The sequence below is a fragment of the Taurulus bubalis genome, assembly GCF_910589615.1.
Source record: "Taurulus bubalis genome assembly, chromosome: 7".
Taxonomy (NCBI): domain Eukaryota; kingdom Metazoa; phylum Chordata; class Actinopteri; order Perciformes; family Cottidae; genus Taurulus; species Taurulus bubalis.
Genome location: NC_136595.1, coordinates 7,012,267 through 7,034,256, shown reverse-complemented (window position 1 = coordinate 7,034,256; position 21,990 = coordinate 7,012,267). Strand labels below are relative to the sequence as shown.

At 39.3% G+C, this 21,990-nt stretch overlaps 1 protein-coding gene across 1 annotated transcript; it reads right to left on the bottom strand.

Moving 5' to 3' along the window:
* Positions 1-10,532: 10,532 nt before the first annotated feature.
* On the bottom strand, positions 10,533-16,801 carry rgs5a (regulator of G protein signaling 5a; the record flags this gene model as incomplete). The annotated part of the gene is made up of 5 exons (XM_079220507.1): positions 10,533-10,697; positions 11,589-11,755; positions 14,793-14,854; positions 15,843-15,956; positions 16,758-16,801. The coding sequence occupies 5 exons, from the start codon at positions 16,799-16,801 to the stop codon at positions 10,533-10,535; spliced, it is 552 nt and encodes a 183-aa protein (XP_079076633.1).
* Between the last annotated feature and the right edge of the window lie 5,189 nt (positions 16,802-21,990).

The following is a 21,990-nucleotide window of genomic DNA, read 5'->3' as shown; positions in this document are numbered from 1 at the left end:
TGTGTGAAAATGATGGCTTTCTATGGCCGATACCTCTTTTGTTGAGTAGAACTTTGGTTTTACCCGACTTGACATCTGACCAAAAAAAAAAAGCCACGCAGCAGCTGACTGGTCGGTTCGTTCCACCTCAGATCAGTTTTCTGTGTTTTGATCATCTTTTCATGAATCAGTGCCAGACATCCCAGCATGCAAAGCTAAAAGACAAGATCTGAATCCTGTGGACGTGGTGAAATCAATAATGATAATAATGTTTACAAAACAGTTCTGACATTTAAATCTAAGTTTTAAACTTTAAAAATCTTCTATTTTTATTTTCATCAACAATAATTGTGATTCGCCCACATAGTTCAGGCCTCAACTGTGTTTAATATTGGTTCAATCAGGAGAGACTTGTTCCGAATTCACAATAATTTTATTCCGTTGGAATCACAATGAATAGTGCAACAATGAAAAGTGCAAAGTCTTTGGCGATCGGACTCTATCCTGAACCAGGATAAACAAGGGGCAGGGACGCTGAGTTCTGACCCGGCAGAATCCCCCCTGGAGTCCGGACACTGGTGGTGGTGAAGAAGGGAGTAGCTGTCCTTCAGTGATGAGTGAGGAGTTGACTGCCTGCTGCCTGGAGGTGACTGGGGTGGAAGAGGGTCGTCTTCATTTCCACGCTGAAATGACAACTGACAGCAGAGAGTAGAGCACACCTTTAAAGTTTGACAGCAACGATCTGATTGGCTAAGAGACACCGTGATGCCTTCGGTTGGTTGCTGACAAGAGGACGCCCCCCTCATCAGCTGCTACCGTAATGAAGAAATAGACTGCGATATATGAACGACCCGTAGTGTAGGGTCTTCCTTCCTGAACTACCGCTAAGCTCCGCTTCATCTCGATGGCGTATTTGTTCCGATACCTCTACTGTTTACTGCAGCTGTATTCACACTCACTGTCCAACTCCATGCCTATTTAAGGGCAACACATTTGGGACCATGACACACCATACAGTAAATAAGCTTTCTAAAAACTAATCTTCTGCAAATCTAATTTTAACAGACGTGGAGAGAGAAAACATGTCTAAATATTTACTGTCTGCTAATTCAGTCTGCCTGCTTTGCAGCTTAGTAAAAGGCACAAACATAGAAAATAAATGCGTGGATGTTTTTTAAAAGGCAGAATCTGGAGGAAAAAAAGTGCTTGGGTTAATAATTCACAAACACTCTTACACAGCCACTTCAAAGTGGATTAGTACTCCAGGAGCTTTTCCATGCAGGCCCAAAATGGGTTAGTCTTTGAAAACATCTTGAGCTGCCGATTCATTTATCCTTTGAGAAAAAGTGACATTTTTAGCTAAATTCCTCCTGAGCAAGAGTCACACAAACATAAAATGGTATGAATACATACATCCTGATTGCGGTCCGATATAGGATACTGCTGTGTATGTGATATATTGCTGTATATCAGCCTAAGTATGCTTCATTTAGGTAATCTAGAATGAGTGACAGGGTAGGAGTATTTAGGAGGACTGTGTGAGGGGGCCAGCAGCTAGGGATTAGTCATAAAATTATATGTATTATTATTGGCAAGATAGAAAAAGGTTGCTTGTTCGGGTATTGTCAACATACATTTTCACTATTATCAACCGTAGGCCGTTGTTTGCTTCCTGGTAAAAATCAATCTTGCCCTATAAGCAGTGTGTAAGATAAGCGGTGGCATTCCCGTCCATCTGTTTCCCCAACGAACTGTACGACTGTGCACTCACTATTATATACAGTATATATGAATACATGTTTTGCAGTTTGAATGATTTTTTACGGACCAATTGCAAGTGACAATTAATTGTCTTGTGATTTTAGAGAGCTACACAAATATGGTAACTAAGACTTTCAAGGGGTCTCAATTGTCAATCAAGGCGTCTGTGTGAATGTTTTGGTTGTAGTTTAAATGAATCTAAATGAGTTAATGATGTACAGTTGGATCTGTGTTTAAGTAAGCAAAAGTATCATCTCAAATCTGAATTTCCCCTTAAAAAAAAATAGGTTCAGTACGTAACAATTCATGAATTGCTTTGTATTGTGAATGAGTGAACGGATTGCAATGTATGATAAACACTGTGACCTTCCTTGTTTTTTTCTGGTTGCGTATATACAAAGACTGATTTCTATGTAAAAGACTCAAACAGTTTTACAGGGCATCTAAAGGATTTGATGTTTATGCACACGGCCGAGAACCTTGTCAGACCTTAAAGACCAGAGTTTGTGCCACAGAAAATGTCAACTTACCAGCCCCTGCATGTACAGAGGGTCAGTTGGAAACTTTTCTTTGTGTGCTTTTCTTCGCCTGCAGCTGTTACACTAACCAGAGTCCGTTCCGGCTCGTCCTTCAGCTGAATGTTTTCTCCTGCCTTACCAACGGCGAGCAGCTGCGAGGCCTGTTAATTAAAACCCGACAGGAGGATCTGGTGCTCTGATGTGATCGTGCATGCAAGGAAGCACGTACACCCCGACATGTGCACACACAAAGCCACTTATCTCCACCAAGCGACCAGCGCGTTAGCTCAGTACATACATCACTGGGGCTGCAGGTCTAGATCTCTGGTTGATTGTCTTGAGATACTTTGATAATAAACACTGCAGGGCTAAAGGGATTCATCTCACTGTGAATGTTTTTTTATTGCTTTGTATTTTGAGCTGGCGTTAACTTAAGTTTATATAGCAGGTTTGTGACAGCCTTGAGCCATGTTTTGACACTTGATTGTGTGCAGTGATACATTTTTCATTAAACTCTTATTGGACATTTATATAACTATATCGGTTTTCAGTATAAAAGTCTGTACCTAAAAGTGAAATATAGAAGAAAGTATCCTTTATTAATCCCCTTGGGGAGATTCTTCTCTGCATTTGGCCCATCCCTGGATGGGGGGCGCCCGGGGGTTGGGTGTCTTGCTCAGGGACACCTCGAGATGTGGGCTATGGGGGGACTGGGGCTCGAACCGGCTACCTCATGGTTGTAGGACGACCACTCATCCCCCTGAGCTACAATACAATAAGTTGTATGCATCACGATTCATCCAAATGAAAAAAAGGCTACTTCCCACTTATCGTCCGAAAAACGGCTGATTAAGAATAAAGGAGGCAATGAAATAAGTGAAACATCCTCACACCACAGGGTAACACATTTAACGCTTACCAAATAAAAGACGTGGATGGTGACTCCTAGTATTGTGTTTGATTTTACATTTCAATAATGACAATGACAGCTATTAATGCAGAATACATGGGTGCCTGGGAGCTTGGATGGCCAGTGACAATTGTGAGAAATCCACACACAAAAAAAAAAAAATCATACTGTAAACTGACCATATCAGGAGGACATTTGTCCAATGAAAAAAGATACTATCAGATTGACCTGCATTGTTGACAAAACTGAAATACTAATGAAAAGTGGCCTTTCCCTCCAACTTTGCAGCCATTCATCACACAACTTAAAGTCTCTGATTAATGTAATTGTGTAGTTAACCTTATTGCCATTGGGTCCCTTTTATCCATTTGTTGAATGAGTCATTTATTGAGTTTGCATGTAGCTTTGTTAATTGTGGCAAATAGCAAGTAGGCTGAGGCAATCCACGACGCTCTATAAATGACGTAATCTGTGCTACTTCTGCAAGTGCTATATGTTCAAATAATGATGTGAGGTTTATCACAGACTCTAGACTATAGACTATAGAGGCAAAAACATGTTACATGGCGAGTGACATAATGGCTTTGAAAAAGACAAGCAGGGTCACAAAGCCAGCTGTCACTTGAGTCTGAACAGTGAGTGCCCTAAAGACAGGACGCTTGATTAGAGGATGAAGTGCAGCTGAGCGGGCAGCCAGCAGGTTGATTAGCTGATAAGGAGCAGGTGTGAAGGCCAGCTGGTGAACAGGTGAGAGATGACTGAATTAAAAAAAAGCTCCATCTTCCCGCTCCACATGAAGTCAGAACCTTTGGCTGTAGGGATTACACATGGTAGTGAAAGAGTAAACGGGTTGAGCTGTGTTGTGCACTCTCCGCTAGAAACATCTGTCGCCATGGACACATAGTGACACTTTGCTCACTGAGATATGCCACCGTTTCCTTGTAAATGCACAAAATCAGCGGCAAAATGGAATTATTCATCCACCAAGATGAGTTGTGTTTCGTTCTCGCTAAGAATGATATGTAGGTAAACTCCACAGTGGACTTGCTGTCAGAAGGTATCGAGTTCATGTCGAATCCCCACCATCTGCTTTGAGTTAATGGGTCAGATTTTTTACACAAGCGTGCAAACGGAGGCGGGCCTTTGTTCAAAGACAATTTGATGTGTTACACTAGGAAAAGCAAAGGTGTAAATAATAAAGTTATTGATCGCTGACCTCCATTTAGCTGCTTCGACTATTGCGCATGCTGGCTCACAGTCACTAGGAACGTTCGAGGTGAGCTGCTACCTCGCCTGGAAAGTGGACATGCAGGCGGCAGCAACAGGGGCGTTGAAAAAAAAACTGTTGTCAATTCTGTTTTCAGCTGCCGTCAGAGAATAAACAGGAAGTTAAAGAAACGGTTACTTCCTGTTTGATCTGATCTGTAGGCTACTTGTAGTTTGCAGACCTCGTTTGGCTTTATTCATGTAAATATATATGTATGTGTTAATGAGCATGTATCTTGCATTCGTGACAACCATGGTTGATTTGGGTTTAAATGTGACCTGACACCACGTTTGTAATTTCTAAATCAATCCAACATGACATGAAATTGCACGCTTTGCATTAACTGCTACTGATAAAGGAGGTTACAATTGAGAGATTGGTTATTCAATATTAACCAAAAAGTAACAATGGGAGACTATGATGAAATATGCAGATATGAAAGTGCAAGCAGCACTTAAGGTGATTGATTCTTTCTGACTTGAATCTCCATACTTTGCATTTGGATTCTTTTCTATTTAAGCTCTCCAACAGTCATCCTTCTCCACCTCACAGATTTCCACATCTCATTTTGTGTTGCAAATGACTTGAAACGCATCCTTTGTATCTCTCCTGGCATCTGCCATGGCGTAAAGTATAAGCTTAGGTTACCATACCTTATTTAGCTGGTTGAGGAGATAAAAGCAACAATTTGTTGAGGAAATTGTACCAGATGAAACACTTTAATGAAAGTTTATTTATATTTGATTACGTCCTTGCACACAAGGTGTCATACGGTGATTGAGGGGATGCAAACCACTTCCCAGTCCGAGGACACAGTGGAGTAGACTGCTGCTCCACTGCACTTACTGTCCTACGCGTCCCTCCGGTGATCATTTATTGAGATGTACTGTGCATGTGCCATGGAGTCAGCTTGTTGTCTTTGTTGGAAGCGAAGAACAGATGGTCTTCCGTCCCCTGGCACGTCTCCTCTGCTGTTGTACCACTTGGCTTTTTGTAGCACGACGCTCAGTCTCCTCACCTGCGACCTCTCTCCCCCCAGAGAGACGGCCGCTGACCGCACGTTTAGTAATTCAGCTGTGACAACTGCTGCCTGCTCTGAAAGCACAGCTGTATTTTTGTATGCATTTAGATCTTAATTTATCAGTCTTCACGGACTGAGGTACAATTTCATTAATATTTTATCAGTTTGTGAGCACAGGGATTAAACAATGAATACAAAATCCCATCCATGTCACTGATGATGCTTGCCGACTTGGATGCCACCAACACTGCTTACACATCCAGATGTTGTTGTTGCAGCCGACGGGGTCAGAGACTGGATGCTGAAGGGACAACCCTCTCAGTCCCCACTTCAGTCTTCACAAGAAGTGGAGGTTAAACAACTAAACCACTCAGGTTTAGGAAGAGAGCGTGGCTGACGTTAACTTGACTGACTAACGACCCTCGTGACAAATGACTGACTGAAATGTCAATGTTTGCTTTTAGCTTCCCACTGGACACGATCAGTGGCCTCCTGAAATACAGTCCTGTGTTCGTTTGAACCATCAACCACGCCTCCCACTCGCCCCGTGCGGACTACTTATATACTATAAAATAATGCAAACAATGTACAGAGCTAAAGCAAAGTCACTGCCAGACTGTGTACACAGGTTGTTTTCAATACATGAGTGTTAATCTGATTTGAGAGATGTTTGAAAGTTTATCGTACAAAAAGCTAAAAAAAGGTATTAAAAGAAGATGTATCTCTATTGTAGGAGTTCAATTCTGGAACAACGCTAACATGATCGTTTTTTTTGGTTTTCAAAATGATTGTTTATAAAAAACATTTTAGAGGGTTACAAGTGTGAATGACATATGTATATATTTTGTTATTTTCTCTATCTAATTATCTTGAGGGTTAATTAGCTTGATAAGAATTTAGGATATTAATATATAAGCATTATGCTTCTGCCTATACCTTTTCAGTCATATTGTATATTTGATTGTATACAGGCTTATTAATAAATTGAATTGAACTACGTCGCTTGTTAAACTAGGTAGTGGCTCCGATCCTTAAATAATGATGCTGGTGGGTTTACCTTACAGTTAGTTGAAAGCCCGGTGCATCGGTATCGGACGATGTGGGGAACTGATCAACATTTGGCAAATTGGGTGTGAGACTGGATTGTTCTTGTTCCTAAATATAATCTCTCTCTCACTTAGTCAGCAAAATCATTTTTCCTTTAAAAAAGAGATCAACATCAGCATCCATTTTGGTTGGCAGTCCCTCAGCAATAGTGTTCTCAAGCCCTGAAGCCATGAGAACTCTTTGCCTCAATGTTGTCAGTGACTTGTGGAGAGTTGCTGCTTTTCATGAGGAACTAAGTTAGCAATCAGATGTGTGGGTGTAGCAGGATCAGTGAGCACATGGGAAGCTGCCTGTTTATGACGCCTGAGTAAACAGCGCTGTATAGTTTTATGGTTTATTATAGTTTTAACCGTCAACAGACTATTTTAGACCATGTATAACTGGCAATATGTCTGACTCACTTTCTACTTGGAGGTCTCCAATAGGTTGACGCTGATTCCCAAGAACAGATGAACATGGACATGGTTTCTCATCACAAGTCTGCTACAGATTTGAATATGTCTGAAAGTCTGTTTGTGCTCAGAGGGCTATTCATTCCTACAGGAAAAGCAGAAGAAATGATTTATTCTATGGAAACTTTTTTAGGAAAACTTAATCAGGTAATGCTGTCGGAGTGTAATTCTTCATCTTTTTACACATTTGGAGGAAACTCAGCTCATGTATCGGGTTAAACTTAGATTTGTAATCAGAGTAATACATTGTATTTATCATGTATTTCATTTGCTTGAATCTCAATGTATTATATTAGTTCTAGGTTTAAAAAACAGTAATAGATACAGTACTTGTTTGCATGAAAATTACTACATTTCTTAGGGAAATATGTATACCTTTTTATTTTTGTATAAAGCGGTTTGTTTAACATAACAACATGTTTGTCAAAAATGTCACAACCTCCTTTTGGGACCAAAGGCATCTGACTTTTTCCATCTATTTCTCGGAAGTGTGGTATTAACGGATGCTTCCATGCAAGCCTCTTACATGGAAATGTTTGTGTTGGCAACCAGTTACTCAACCGCATCTGCGTCCGCTCTGTTTTTCACTCATCTGACGTTTTTTAATCATACAGTCATACACTTCACATGCTGCTTTGATCTTTAAAGCAATTACTGTACTCTGAGGAGGCAACTGATTTTTGTAATATCTTCTGAAATAGCTATTTTCCTTTGAGAGTTTGAAGGATTTCCCCCCTTTGTTTTCAGTCCTGATTGTTTGATAGTGACAAAGATATTTCCAGAACTACTCAAGAGACTTCTATGGAAATGTTGTAAAAAGTTTAGACCTCGGCCCACCAAACCTTTTGCAAACAGATATCCCCAACTACTACAAATGTTATTCAATTTCTACAACATTTGACATGGATGTGCCTTCAACATTGGTGAGCTAGTGTGGGGGTCATGTTCATATCACTCCAATATACTCCAATCTCATTTGTTCGTTTAGCTAGAGCATGTTCACAAGTACGCATACAATGTGATCCACATGCCGACCAATCACTATTCCACTGAGCAACAGGTGCTGCCTGCAAGTAAACATGGTCAATTAATAATTTGAAACACTTTAATTTACTTTGCAAATGTTTTAAGGAAATGCACTTTTGTTTCAAAGAAAACTCCACATGGCACCACGTTTGATGTTTTTCCATAAATTACTTGATTATGTGGCATCTGCATTGTTATCCACTTTCCGAGTACGTTGGAGTTTTTAATGGCAGTTCTAACTCAATCATGTGCTGTCTATGTACATACAAATTAAGAATAGGGATCTAATGAAGAAAAACAAAGTGACAATTGAAAGTCCGGTGTTTTCCTCTTTTATAACAGTGAAAAGATTCTGGGAATAGTCCTTGCCTGTTCTCCATTCATATAATCAGGGGTTCCATTGTTGTATTTAAGAATAACTTAAGACACAGTTGGTTGTAAATAGTTGATATTTACAGGTAAAAATAAATACATCTTCAGGAATTGTATGCATATATATATTTTTATATGATTAACTCCAGAGGTTACATGCAAGACTACATCAAATCATGCATACTCGGCACTGTTTAAGTCCTTTGATTTTTCTGTTAGGTGATTATTGATTCAGGGTTATGACACCAGACTGGCTAATCCGTGTCATAATGGCCCTTTGCCAATGATGTTTAAAATGCAAAAACATCTCTCAGATTTTTTTAGATCTGTTTGTCATTCCAATGCCCTTTTTGTTAGTCACAAGTTAGAAGACATGCAACTCCTGATCCAGATGGTTTTTAGTTTTTCAGCTTGAATTAGTTGCGTAATAAGGAGAAATAAGGACTTATACAATGCTGAATATTTAGATAACAATATTATTGTGTTGGTTAATACATTTGCTTTTGTTTAATATAAAAAAGCATTAAAGAGTAAATATGATCACACTAAACGATGCTACATTCAACGAAAGTGTACATTTAGGACACTCATTTCACACCAACAACAAATCCACCATCGCATCCATCTATGCCTCACCTTAGTGTGAGTCAGGTGAACCAATGTTCTTTCAGCATGTAGTGAATAATAACTTGTGGTTTTAAGCGTTTACCCGAACAATAAATGAAAAGTGAAAAGTGCATATGTCAGATTTATCAACTGCGATGGTTTCCTATCTACTTGTCTGATTGCAGTGCTCTTTCCTTAAATGTCCTTTATGACTTTAAACTGAAGTTTGGGCCCCATGGCTTGTAACTCAAAGACCACCTTAAAATGATTTTCAATAGCCAGCATTTGCATTGTTTAGTGTACCTGCAAGATCTGTCCGCCAGGTTTTTCACTGGTGAATAAGCACTTAAACCAGATCTGGACCTTTTTTAGTCTCGTAATGCTCACTTACCACTTTGGGAACATCACATGGGAAAAATACCTTTCTCTGTTAAAACCGCTGCTCTGTTCACTTCTCTTTTTTTCAGACTCCCTCCTACTTGATTTTCCCATCTTAGCAACATGCAGTTTATTGGTAGCCGAGGAGCTCGACCACTGAACTAGCCAGCACTATTCTCAAGGATTCTCCCAGGATTCATCTCAACCAAAAGGGGGCTTTGCTGACAATCCAAAATGAGTGACTATATGAGTGTTAGAGAGTTGAAGAGACAAAAGGAGAGTTATGTGGTAACTATTACTCGTGCATTGATACTAGAAGAGAGGCCACTTTGTTACAGGTTCTTTTTTTTTTAATTTAGATTACAACATATGTGGTTGTTGCTGGAAAGCATTTAATTAATTTAAAACAGCCAAGTGTGTAACCACCATTCTATTCAGAGTTCCCCAATGGATTTCTCTCATGGATTAAGGTCATTTCCTTTCCAGGCACTGAAATAATATCTCTGAGGCTTCCCAGAATGCATGGCAGTCGATGAGGTCAAGCTTTACACAAAACCATCCATGCAACAACACCCTGTGTAAGTCAGATCATGTTTAAAGCGGATTAAGTGTATGTTGAGTAAGATGTAGAACTGACATAACTGAATATATTGAGTTGTATGTTTCGTATAGAAACACATTGGTGTTTGTTTTGATGTGGCTCTTGACCCTGTGTGTACGTGTGTTGTGTCTGTACTTCTTCCGTTGCGTGAGAACCAATCAGGTTTTTGGCACCGTTTTTGCAAGTGAGGTCATTCTGGGAGACCCTCACTTCTTTTAGAGGAGAGGGAATACATGTTGTCTGGGAAGGTCCTCACTGGTATATAAGTTCAAGAGCGTGTGTGTGTTTGGGGATATGTTTTGGGGATGAGGGAGGGAGGGATATTTCAAAAAGTTGGTCTTGTCCTTCACAGTCTATTTTGGAACTATAATTTTCTCGCCCTGTTTTGGATATTTTGTAAAATTAAAGTCTTTATTTCTCAAGCTGAACTTACAAAAAGGTAATTAATTACAAATAATTGTTTTTTTCATGTGAACCAACTGCTGTTTGAAACCTCCCCGCCCCACACCCCATCCCCTTAGACTCTGCTCTGGCTTAGTTGGCCAGGAGCTCCTGGTACTGCTCGGAACGAAGGAAACGGCCAAAGGAGTCCTTCTCCATCAGGGCGAAGATCCTCTTCTGGGCCAGGTCAAAGGTGGTAGAAGAGAGGTCCACCAGGTTTCTCAGGGTCACGTCCTTGGTGAAGTGATCAATGTTCACCTGTGGTGGAAGAGAAACTAAATCAAGTCCTGTTTGGCCGGAAACTATTGATGTTTACAACAACTAGTTTAAAGCAGTTGGAGATAATGTGCCAAAGGTGTGTGTGTGTGTGTGTGTGTGTGTTTTCATCCTTGTGCTGTTCACTGGGGTTAAGAGTCTCAGTACATTCTCTGCCTGTAACCTCATCTGTTTACACTCAAGCGCGCCTGTATTTCTCCTCCACTCAATCGTTCATCTGATTAGATAAAGACTCCTCGTCCTTCAAATGCATGCAAGTTGTTATACAGGCAGCTTTTCATTTCAAACATTTCATCTCCCCTTTATTTTGACAACACTGTTCACTTTTAAATAGCTTCTCAGGAGTGAAGTGTTGCCTAAATAAAGCCTATATTACTCATCATGAAAAAATTCTTTGGCAAGACAAGGTAATAAAGCAAGGATCGGTAATATTCTTAAAATACGGTTGTTATGTTTGTTGAAATTCTCTTTACAAGCCAACAGCAGTTAATACATTGAACACAATAAATCTGGTATCTGTGGCTTGTCTGTAATAAGCCTGTCCGATCATTGCATTTGTTCATATGGATAATTTGGGGAGGGAGAGGCTTTGGAAGGAGGGCTGAAGGAACTTAGTTAGTTAGTGTTGCAGACTTGACGACTTTCTCGCTAGATTTAGCAACTTTTGGAGCTACTTGCTGCTGTCTACTTTCACGGAAAAAGAGTCGGCATTGGACTGGGCTTTTTGGTTTGATGTCGTTTCTCAATATCAATACTAATAGCCCTAGTTTTAAAGTGAAAGCTCATAATTGAAACCTCACTACTTGATGAACTCTGTCTATTCCATGTGGTGTTGAGTGCATACACATGAGCAAAGTCTCAGGAGTCCCTGACCTCTCTGGGTCCCTCAGACTGGATGAAGTCTTCGTAGATCTTCTTGGCCTTGGTGGCCATTTTCACAGGGTTCTTGGTCTTCTTGAAGTCCTCGCAGGTCATCCAGAACTCAATGTTCTCATCACTGAACTCGGACTGCAGGAAGCTACGGAAAGCGGCCAGACCATCTAATGGAGAAAGGAGAGGAGGGGTGGAAAAGAGAAATAGAGAGAGAGATGTATTAGGCTATATAACAGAATATAGAAAAAGGGATTATTTAAGGTCCTTTTCATGATCACATTCTGAACAAGCCTCTGAGATTGCACTTTTCCATTGACCGATGTCACATTTGTGCTAAGGTTATATACAAAGACACATGAAAAATGTGTCATTTAATAATTAAAAAGGTACAGTCCAAAATATTGTCAACGACAATCTGAAGTTTCATCACGCTATCTTTGCTTGGCAGAATTATATTTTTAAGTTATGAAATTGATTAGACGCTTATTCTTGTCAGAACGCGTTCATATACTGTCACTTATGAAGACTTCAAGGACAAAATAAGTTTTAAAGTACATCAGTGATGCAGCTTGTGAAGTGAGAACACTTCTTTTGTTTGGTCACACTTTTGCAAATAATCACATGAGCGCCTCGTGTCTCTTTCCATATTGAAGCCGTCAACATTTGAAATACATTAGTGCATTTCCATAACAGACACCTCGGCCTAAAAAGCCATTCTTTTATAGCTTTGTTCCAGATTCCATATTTACAAGCTTTTACTACATTATTTGCAGAAGTGAGAGGTGAAGTATTGGAAATGATATGTTTGTGCCAATAAACATTATAAAGTGGTGGCATATACTACAGAGGTTTGGTTATTCATAGAGGAAAGTGTGATTGTCCATTTCCCATTCATAGTATTAGTTTTCCAAAAACTTTCTGGATGGACGAAGATCAGGAAAAGGAGATTTTTTTTTGGATCAATAACTATTTATAAAAAGGAGTGAAAACAGAGACTTCTTTCAAACTTTACAAATAGTTTAACATAACAATGCATACTTATTTACAAAAACAGACAATTACCTTTTCAGAAATGTCATAAACAATGTCCAAAATAAAAGCAAGATAAGGATCCATAAGACAAGAAACAACCACTCATTTCAGCAAAGACCATTGTAGTTCAAGATTATGCCTGCGAAGGTCCCATTGTCTGAACCAACATGTGCTGCAGATGATAAGCTTTTTGCTGTGGCCTCGGGTTTTTATCTGCAATCTAAATGGCTAGTTTGGTTCAAAATAGCTCAGAGCTGCGGCTCTTTTTTTTTTGGGATAGACCTTCAGTTCAAGGACAAACAAAAAGAGAAGCACACACTCACAGGCACTAATGTGAATGTATGGCTGCATGTGCATCAGAGCTGCAACAATAGTAGCTTCAGTGTTTGTTTGTCATGCATTCAATGCTCTACAATATTTCACTTCCATATATGTTGAATTCATTTCAGTTGTAGTCAAGTGATTCAAAACTGAATTTGAAAATTAGATTAATTTCTCTCCGACTGCGATGTTCTTTATCAGAGAGTAGTCATACATTATTTATTTCCTGTTGCATAATATACATCGAGTGATGCAATTTTTTCCCTTTTAGGCCAAAGGAGGGAGGGTTGTTCTGCATTTGAGAGGAAATAACTCACAGATAATCCCGTGGGAATTAACAAAGAGAGAAGCCATAAAGAATAATATTAATGCAAAAGCTCACGTAGATAAATAATCACGGCGCAGCAGTTTGCAAGACCTGTGCAATAAATCAACTGTGGCGAAATCATTTAGACCTCTCCCATGAGATTTCACCACAACACACGCAGAGTGCGCATCCACGCAGGCTTGTAAACATGCATCTCTCTGACCAGGACTGTGCAGAAGGAGCCACTTAGAAAGGTCTTTTACCACCCAATGCTCGTCCCTTCCCATACAGTGCAACAGCTGCGCAGGAACATCTGTATGTGGACGTGCAGTGGCATCTTAAGTGACTTATTAGCAGGAGAGTTAACACGTTCCACTAAATACGGTTAACCATTGGAGCTAATCATCAGCTGGCTCTTAGGCTTTCTGTGCACTTTGTGGAGTAAACCGTAGAGTAATCTATGGTGTGTAAATGTCTTCCAATCAACACCTACAGTTTAAACTATAATCTCCCTCAAATGTTGCAGTTTTACATGAGAAAACAACGGAGTTCCTGGATAAATATATCAACAGTTAAGACTGTTGCAAATAGTTGAAAAAAAAACCACGTCCACGAGCTAAAACATCTGGCCCACAAATAATATTTTAAAACCTACGGCGGCTGGAGATGATCAGCTCAGAAATCAGGGGTTTCTGGTAAGTGAGATATGTATGTATGGCCTCAATGCTATGATGGGATGTTTACGGTTGCTAAGCAGTGCAGGCGCCTCTGCACCATCAAAAATTGGCACGAGAGTATGCAGGCCTAATAAGGTTGGGCATGGAGATGTTTGTTTGAAATCTAGCATTGATAAAGAATCCCTGTTGATTACTTGCATATGATTAATTTGTATCTTTCTGGATTTTGTTGCCAATGTTGAGGTTTGAAAACCTGATTATGCACGCGACAATACTTGAAACCCCGTCATCATTATCTTTCTTCAATTAAACAAACAAACAGTGACGTGCTGTCTAACCCGCAATATAAATATACATTATTAACAAGCACACAAGTTGTATTGTTGTTATGGAAACCAAACCCTGTCGGGAGGACCCGTTTCAGCACCTTGAGAGACAGACACTAGACCTCCAAGCCGTGTTTTCTCCTTAAACCAACGCTCCAGCTGTTACGTAATGAAGACGGCAGCTTCGGCCGCTGTGAAATCACGGTGCTCTCATTGTTTGGCTGGACGAACGTCAACAAAGTCTTAGGGTGACCTTAATGCGTCTATTTCGGGATTTAAGGGAGGATTCTTCTTGTGTGGAAATAAATGAGCGTCCATCAGCTGTGTGGAAAAAGCTGGTTTGGACAAATCGCACCATCATGGAGGAGAAGAAGACATTTTTGCAAGATATGTGCCAACACTGAAAGCAATGTTTGCTGTCAGTTTAAAAATGTTACGTTTTCTGATTAATATATTCAGAAAACGTAACGGGGTTCAGATCCCACACTGGGACACAAAGGGGAGAGAGAAAGAGAGAGTAAGAGAGAGAGGGTAGACCTACAGCTGTTGTTCAGGACTCGGTCCAGACCCTCACGCCACTGAGCAGCCTCCTCAGGAGTCGGCCTGCACACACAAAATACCTCAGTTCAGTTTGTGATCTTCAGGAAAAAACGGGTTCAAAGTATTGCAACAGTTTACAAATACAGTCTCAAATGCAATACTATTACGAATGTGAATAAGTCTTTATCATTGTCTCACCATCAGCATTAAGAGACATCCTACTTTTGAAAAAAAGGTTGAAAAAAAGTGATGTTTGATGAAAGCTCTGGAACCACAATGATGCATAAGGGGGCTATTCTCTAAAGGCCTATACACAACCACTGTTTGTATTGTCAGCAAACATAATGCAGTCGAAATAAACTCTACAGAGTAAAAACAACTAAGCTATAAATACAAATTTGACGGGTTTTTTTTCTCTCCGCAGTTCCCCAAACCAGGCTGCATCCTTTGATCGATGCTTTGATTTCTGCTGAGAGATTTAAGTCTGGGAAACATCCACCGGGAATGGGTCGTGTCTGCTGTGTGTACCAGACACAGACGCGGGAGCATTTAGACATGCGGCTGCTTCCAAAGCAGCTGAGATGTAAATGATCCACATGCGTTGCAGTGGCAAGAGAGTAATAAAGAGGTGTCCGGTCTCCACCACAAAAGGAACTAAGACAAAGCCTCGTCACTTGTAGGAAATAAGTGCTGAGTTGTTTCAACTAAACCAACTTTTGCCACAAAATTCATGAATGGCATATTTCCACTTAAAAGATTGCTGTATAGGTGTGTGGTAGAAAAAGTAACAAGTGAAGTAGTTCAACCTCTTCTACATCGTATAGATCATCTGTAACCCAGTCTTTAAGGGGATGCCTGATAAAATGAGGCTTTGTGGCATAAACCGTGGCATCTGAGCCCAGTCAGTGTCGAGAGAGGTTTATGAAGGTGCGTTGATCTCCGTATCTCGTACCTGCTCTGGGCTCTGTTGGCCACTTTACCATCAATGATCTGGTTTACACTCCAGCAAACGTCCCTCACCTCCACAGACATTAATCAGAGAGAGACTCACTTCTGCTGCTTCTCTGGCTTCTTCTCAGCCTTCTCGGGGTAGGGGATGATGAGGTCGATGGCATTTTCTGGCTTCTGCAGTAAAATGCCCAATTTCGACTTGATCTCCTTCGCCCTGGATGACAGAAAGCAGACGACTTGTGTGACACAGTCTTTGTTTTAACTCCTTAGACACGGAAGTAATAATAATCCAGCCATGATGTTTATCTAAGCTTTCATAAGGATTACTCTGATATATTGTACGTATATGTGTATGTCAGGTTGATTAATGAAATTCAGACATTCATTTGCAACAAAAAGGTTCCATGTTGTTTCTGAAGGAGGCAGCATGAAGGAAAAAGTAGCAGTTACAGCGTAAAAACTAAATGGACATATTGTTATTTTTGAATTTCTGCACTTTCTTTTGCTGATTTAGTCGTTTCATATTCAGTACAACAATTTATTAAGTTATAAAGTTACTTTGCACATTATCTAGAATGTAAACATGCTACATTCAATGTAATTGAATGACAAACAAAACATGAACTGCAACCAATGGTGAACATGTGTTGTAAAAAGGTTTTCTTCCACTGCAGGTTTAGAACATGTCTCTGGGCTCCTTTCAGGTTTGAGACCGCAAGCAAGACAAAACACTCTTGAATAATCTGCACAAGCTATTGCAAAATATACTCAAAACATAGAAGGGAGCATACAAAAAAAACAGCTTGGAAGCTTCTTCAGTTCAAAAAGGATTTTCACAAAACAGCAATTCAGTTCAGAAAGTAGAAAATTCACAAAAAAATGAACTTAAAGACTTTATGTTCATTCAGATGGAAACTGTTGACCCGAGAACGACAGCATGCGTTTTAATATATTAACAGATTAATGAGCCACTCTCAAATGACAGGTAAAGGTAAAGTGATGATGCAGTTCTCACCTCACCAGGCAGCTCTGGGGCAACGCAGCTAATCCTTTACACATTTTCCGGTGCTTTCAGTTGCAGTATTTGAGAGTGAGTTCAGTCGTCTGTGTGTTAGCCCGATGTGAGTCTCAGAGTGCTTTTTGCTTTCTGACTGTTTCAGCTCATCAGGAGCTTTAAAGGGACACCCTTTGGGCTTTGGGCCAATCAGACTGGAATGTGACGACAGCTGAGGAAGGGCGGGTTTTCAGAAAGGTCTGTTTGCTTTGAACTTCCAATTAACCGACAGATCCAGGAACAGTTAGCAGGATGCAAAGATGACTGAAGTTCAAAGTTATTTATGAAAGATTTTGGTATATCAATTGCAATGAGTATCACATGATGTCAGTGAGATTTTGTTATTACATGTCTTAATGGATTTTAATTTGACCAGTTGCCTTCATTTATGCCTATTTTTTCCTCTCTCTATCTATCTATCTATCTATCTATCTATCTATCTATCTATCTATCTATATATATATATATATATATATATATATATATATATATATATATATATATATATATATTTGTTTCATGGTTCACTGCTTCCTCCTACAACAGCTCAATTTCTATAGAAGTAACAGGTTGGATCCGATATATATGATGTAGAAAATAAACTTTGTAAATCACATTTAGTTATTTTTTATTTTAGTTGGAGTAGTTTCCGTACTTTGAAGTTGGTCTAAAAGGCTCCAACATATGTGGGTTGATTTTATTTGCAAATCTCTGTTTCCCTCGTATCAAATAACTGGATGTTTGCAGGCCAAATTAAAATAGCATTTAAAATACCAGAGCTGCTCTCAAAGGGATTCATTGAGTGTTTTTGTCATTGACATTTTCTATTGTCTGTTTGAAAAAACTGTATGTGTCACACCGCGGTGAGGGCTGTCTTGTCTTGGGCTTTTGTCTCGTAACTTCCTGTTTTATTTTGAAGCCTGACTCTCCTCTCGTTTCAGGTCACTTGCCCTTCCTCATGTGTCACTGGTCTGATTGTCTCCCCTGATCCCTGAGTGGTTCCACCTGTTCCCCATGACCCTCATGTGCTTATAGTCTGTGTCTTCCCTCTGTCCTGTGCCAAAGTGTTTTTCCTTGTCCATGCACCAGAGCCCGCGTCCACAGTCGTAGTTCGATTTTTCCCGAAAGTTTTTGTGCGTAAGTTGTTTTTCTTCCCTCCTTCGGGAGCGTTTTATGTTTGAAGTTTTAGTGAGAAAGTTGTTTTCACAGCCTAATGTTTTTTCACTCGTTGAAGAGGATCTAAGGAAACAATAAAGTGTGCCTATACGGATATCCCCTGCATATGGGTCCTCCTTTTAGTCCAGGCCTGACAGTATGATTGCAGCCTCTCAGGGAAACAGCTATTATTATTAAAACTCTTTGACAACAAAACAAAACACATGCTGAAAGCCCTTTAAAAAAAGCCCTTAATGTTAGCCCTTATGTTAATTAATTTGCAATTGCAAACCCTTCATGAAACTCAGTCTCCAAACACAGAAAAGCATTGGTGTCATTCATTCAAACCGGTCACACAGAAAGAGGAATCACAGAGGATCAGTAAAATAAAAGTGTTAGATGTAAGAGAAAGACAAGGACTGATCTTTGTGTTTTTCTGAGCTGGACGCTCTCCCATTTATTTAATACCTCATTCTCACACGAGGCTTCACAGCTAAGCTCGCCATCTTTCTGTGAAACATTTAATCCTTCACTAACCCTAACGCACTTGTATAATGTATATTGAATTCCATCATCCAAAACTGTTTTTATTTAATATGAAGACAGGTTTAGTTTGATTAATGCCCAAGCACAGATGCTCAATTTTTTTTCTCCCAGTTTCTATGATGATTGGCACTGTAATCTGGAGCAGAAGTTGTACCCAAATTAAAAGTGATGTCTTTATCACATTGCTATGCTCAAGAAACAAGTATTTTTTATATTCTTGCAGGTAGAACATTATTATGGCTAAAACAACAAATAAAAAATACCACAGGTCCAGCTTCCTTCATGCTGATGTCACACTTTACAATTATCACTGCTCAGTAGCTCGCACATACTGAAATACTGATGTTCAATATTAATATTTTCTACGTCCACTACTGTGAATCAAAATGTTTAGTTACAGCTTTCCTTTTTACTCTTATTTATAGGCCTCACTAGCTTTTTTTAAAACTTTTTTTTTATCCCCTTTAATGCCGTAACATAAATACATAATTATCTAATCTTAAATGTGGACACCTTGGTGAGAAATATTACAATATTACCAATGCTAGAATTTAAATTAAAAACCAGTCCTACCAGTCACAAATGTTTATATGATAAATAGAGATAATCGTTTGAGTGATGGAGAACAGGAAAACATACTGTATATGTATATGTATATTTTTTATTTTTATTTATGTCGATATGTTGTTTGCGAATTTTTTTGAAGGACAGTTTTTTATATTTATTGTTCATTTGATTTGTTATTCTTGTTCCTCTTTTAATCGTTTGTTACATGTTTGATATACATAAATAAAAATGAAATTGTTGTTATCCACATATTAAATCAACATAAATCCCATTAGTATTAGTAGACAGTATGAAAAATATTTTTAATTCTATGCAAAGTGGGCGTGTTGTTGAATTTCAACAGCGTCCGAATGGTGCGTCGCTTTAAATGATCCTGCCGCAAGGAATTCTGGGATGACGTTAGCTCCTTTCCTTCTGTAAAGGAAGGTCCCGTCTATCCTCTGCTGCAGGAGATAAGAAAGAAAGCATTGAAACACCTTTAGAGAATTCAACCGGCTCTTATCACGGCTGCCACAGAGATAAGTCCGGGTCATTTCAAAAAGACTTTCGACTGCTGCCATGTTCTGAGAGAATCTTAATTCCGCCTAAAACATATTGACCAAGTCACAGAATGCAGATACAGAACGTTGAGGGACTTTCTACTGTTATCGGTATGTCACAGGATGCTACGGCCCCGAGTCACATGACGGTATTTCCTTATGTTTTACGCTACAAGCGTACTTAATTTAACCATTTTTATTCAAACCCTAACTTGGTACTTTAGTTGCCGAAACAGTTTAATAATATCAACAAAGCTTTTTCTGTCAAATCAGGAAAATATTATGAATAGGTACGTGATCACGCTGGAAAGATCCTGACTTTATTTTGAAAATACTGCCAAGTAACTTGTTCAAAGATTTGATGTTGCCTACTTGTAAAATCTTTTAGTGTTCTTTAGGTCCTTGTTGACTAATTAAAAAAGTCAACAAGGACCTAAAGCATTGGACCAGACAAAGACTTTTTGTTTTTGTCTCGGCTGATGGAAGCAGAGATGACCCAAATGCATAGTCAGAGACGAACACATTGAATGAAGATACTTCCAACGAACCCATAAGAAAAGTCTTACGGGTTCCCAAAAGGCCGGCTGGTACAGATTGCAGATCATAAACAGATCATGGAGCAACAAAGGCAGCGGACGAACTGATGAAAGACGAGGCGAGCACAGAGGCTACATAAGGAAAGGGCGGAGCTAATGAGTGACAGGTGACAGCAGAGGAGCAACAGGTGGAGCTCACAGGGACAATCATTCAGGTGGGAAGAAAACAAATAAAGGCAGGAAGTAAAACAAGTCACAAGATGAGAGGACTTTCAAACTAAAACAGGACACAAACCATGACACCTCAACAATAATTATATTAACAAACAAGCAATTAGACTAACAAAAAAAGGTTGAACCTCATATTGACTATATACAACAATTCCCTGTGTGACAGCTGATGTAGCTCAACTTGTTAAAATAACTTTTAAGATATATAGTACACATGGCAGCCCAGTACTTTATAGTACTATTTGTGTAACCAAAAGTACACCAAAACAAATGGAATGCATATTTTTGATATATTTAAACATATTAGAGCATTATTATATTGTTTTATTGTGGTTTTCAACCAAACCAAGCCAACCCCAAGCTTTGTCCACTTGGAGTTTCACATCATTATATTTGCATTTTTTTGGTGCTGTGGGTCATGATTGATTGAGAGCGATTATTCCATTGTTTCATTTTTCTGCCTGCTAGTAAAATAACGAGCTACTTTAGTGATTTCAGAGTAGCTTGTTTTTTTCACTTTGGCAATACATTAGTGTGCAAAACAAGTTGAGAACATTGAAAGTAAACAATCCTCAAAATCTGCGAGTGAGGAGCCCCATGAGATTAATGTCCTGATATATAAACCAGAACAGGAAAATGGAAAATTTGAATTCCACACAGTTTTACTTTCCTAACAAATAGATAAACATTCCTTGTTTCAAAGAACATCCAGACGACTTAAAAAAGGGAAACACAATGAAAACCTTGGACCATGATTTGCACCCAGTAGCAATTATAAGGGCTCTGTTTGTTGGTGTGACAATGTATTCAGAAAACACTGGTTTTAGTTCCATGTTAATAACACCCTTGTCCCAGACACATAATAGAGGCCTGCCAGTTACATAAGTGCAGCACTTATCACAATTGATTGAAACACCAGGCTGTCTTGGTATCAGTGTTTTTATTTCAAGAGTAATAACACAACTTGGTGCATAGCTAGCTGTTTGGATAAAAACAAACAAAATAAAAACATGAAAATTAAAGCAGATTCCTTGAAAACCAGCTATATTCTGCCCCTTAACTTTGGTTGAGGTCGGCAATAAATCACTGACTCCATGAAAGATGGAAAAAAGATTGATGGAATAAATTATGCTTAAAGTGTAGTCTTAAAATATCTAAAACCAACTGGATTACCTATTAAAAAAACAACGTCACACTTTTTCCTCAACATCTTATTACGTTGCTTTTTAGATTTGAATCCAATAACAGGATGCACAGTTAAGTCCCTTTGCACTGTTGCTGTGTTTTTGCTTGTTTGTGACAATACGGCTCCAATGTCGTCTGCACAGACAAGGAAAGCACGCAAAGATAGTGGGTTTGATTTCAATAGAGCATTTCCTGGAAGCCAAAGTTCAGGAAGGGACGATCCTTTTGAGTGGTTGTGTACTTAGGCCAACGGCAATAGCTGATCAAATAAACTGGCACCAGTTGGCATCCTGATGCTTTGTGTACCACGCTGAGAGAAGCTCTACACTCAATTTGCAGATGTAATGGCCATGAGAAAGCTCAGGCAACGCCATAAAACACCGTTTCTTCAAGTTAATGGTCACCGAATGGCGCAATAAAGATATGTATTGCGTG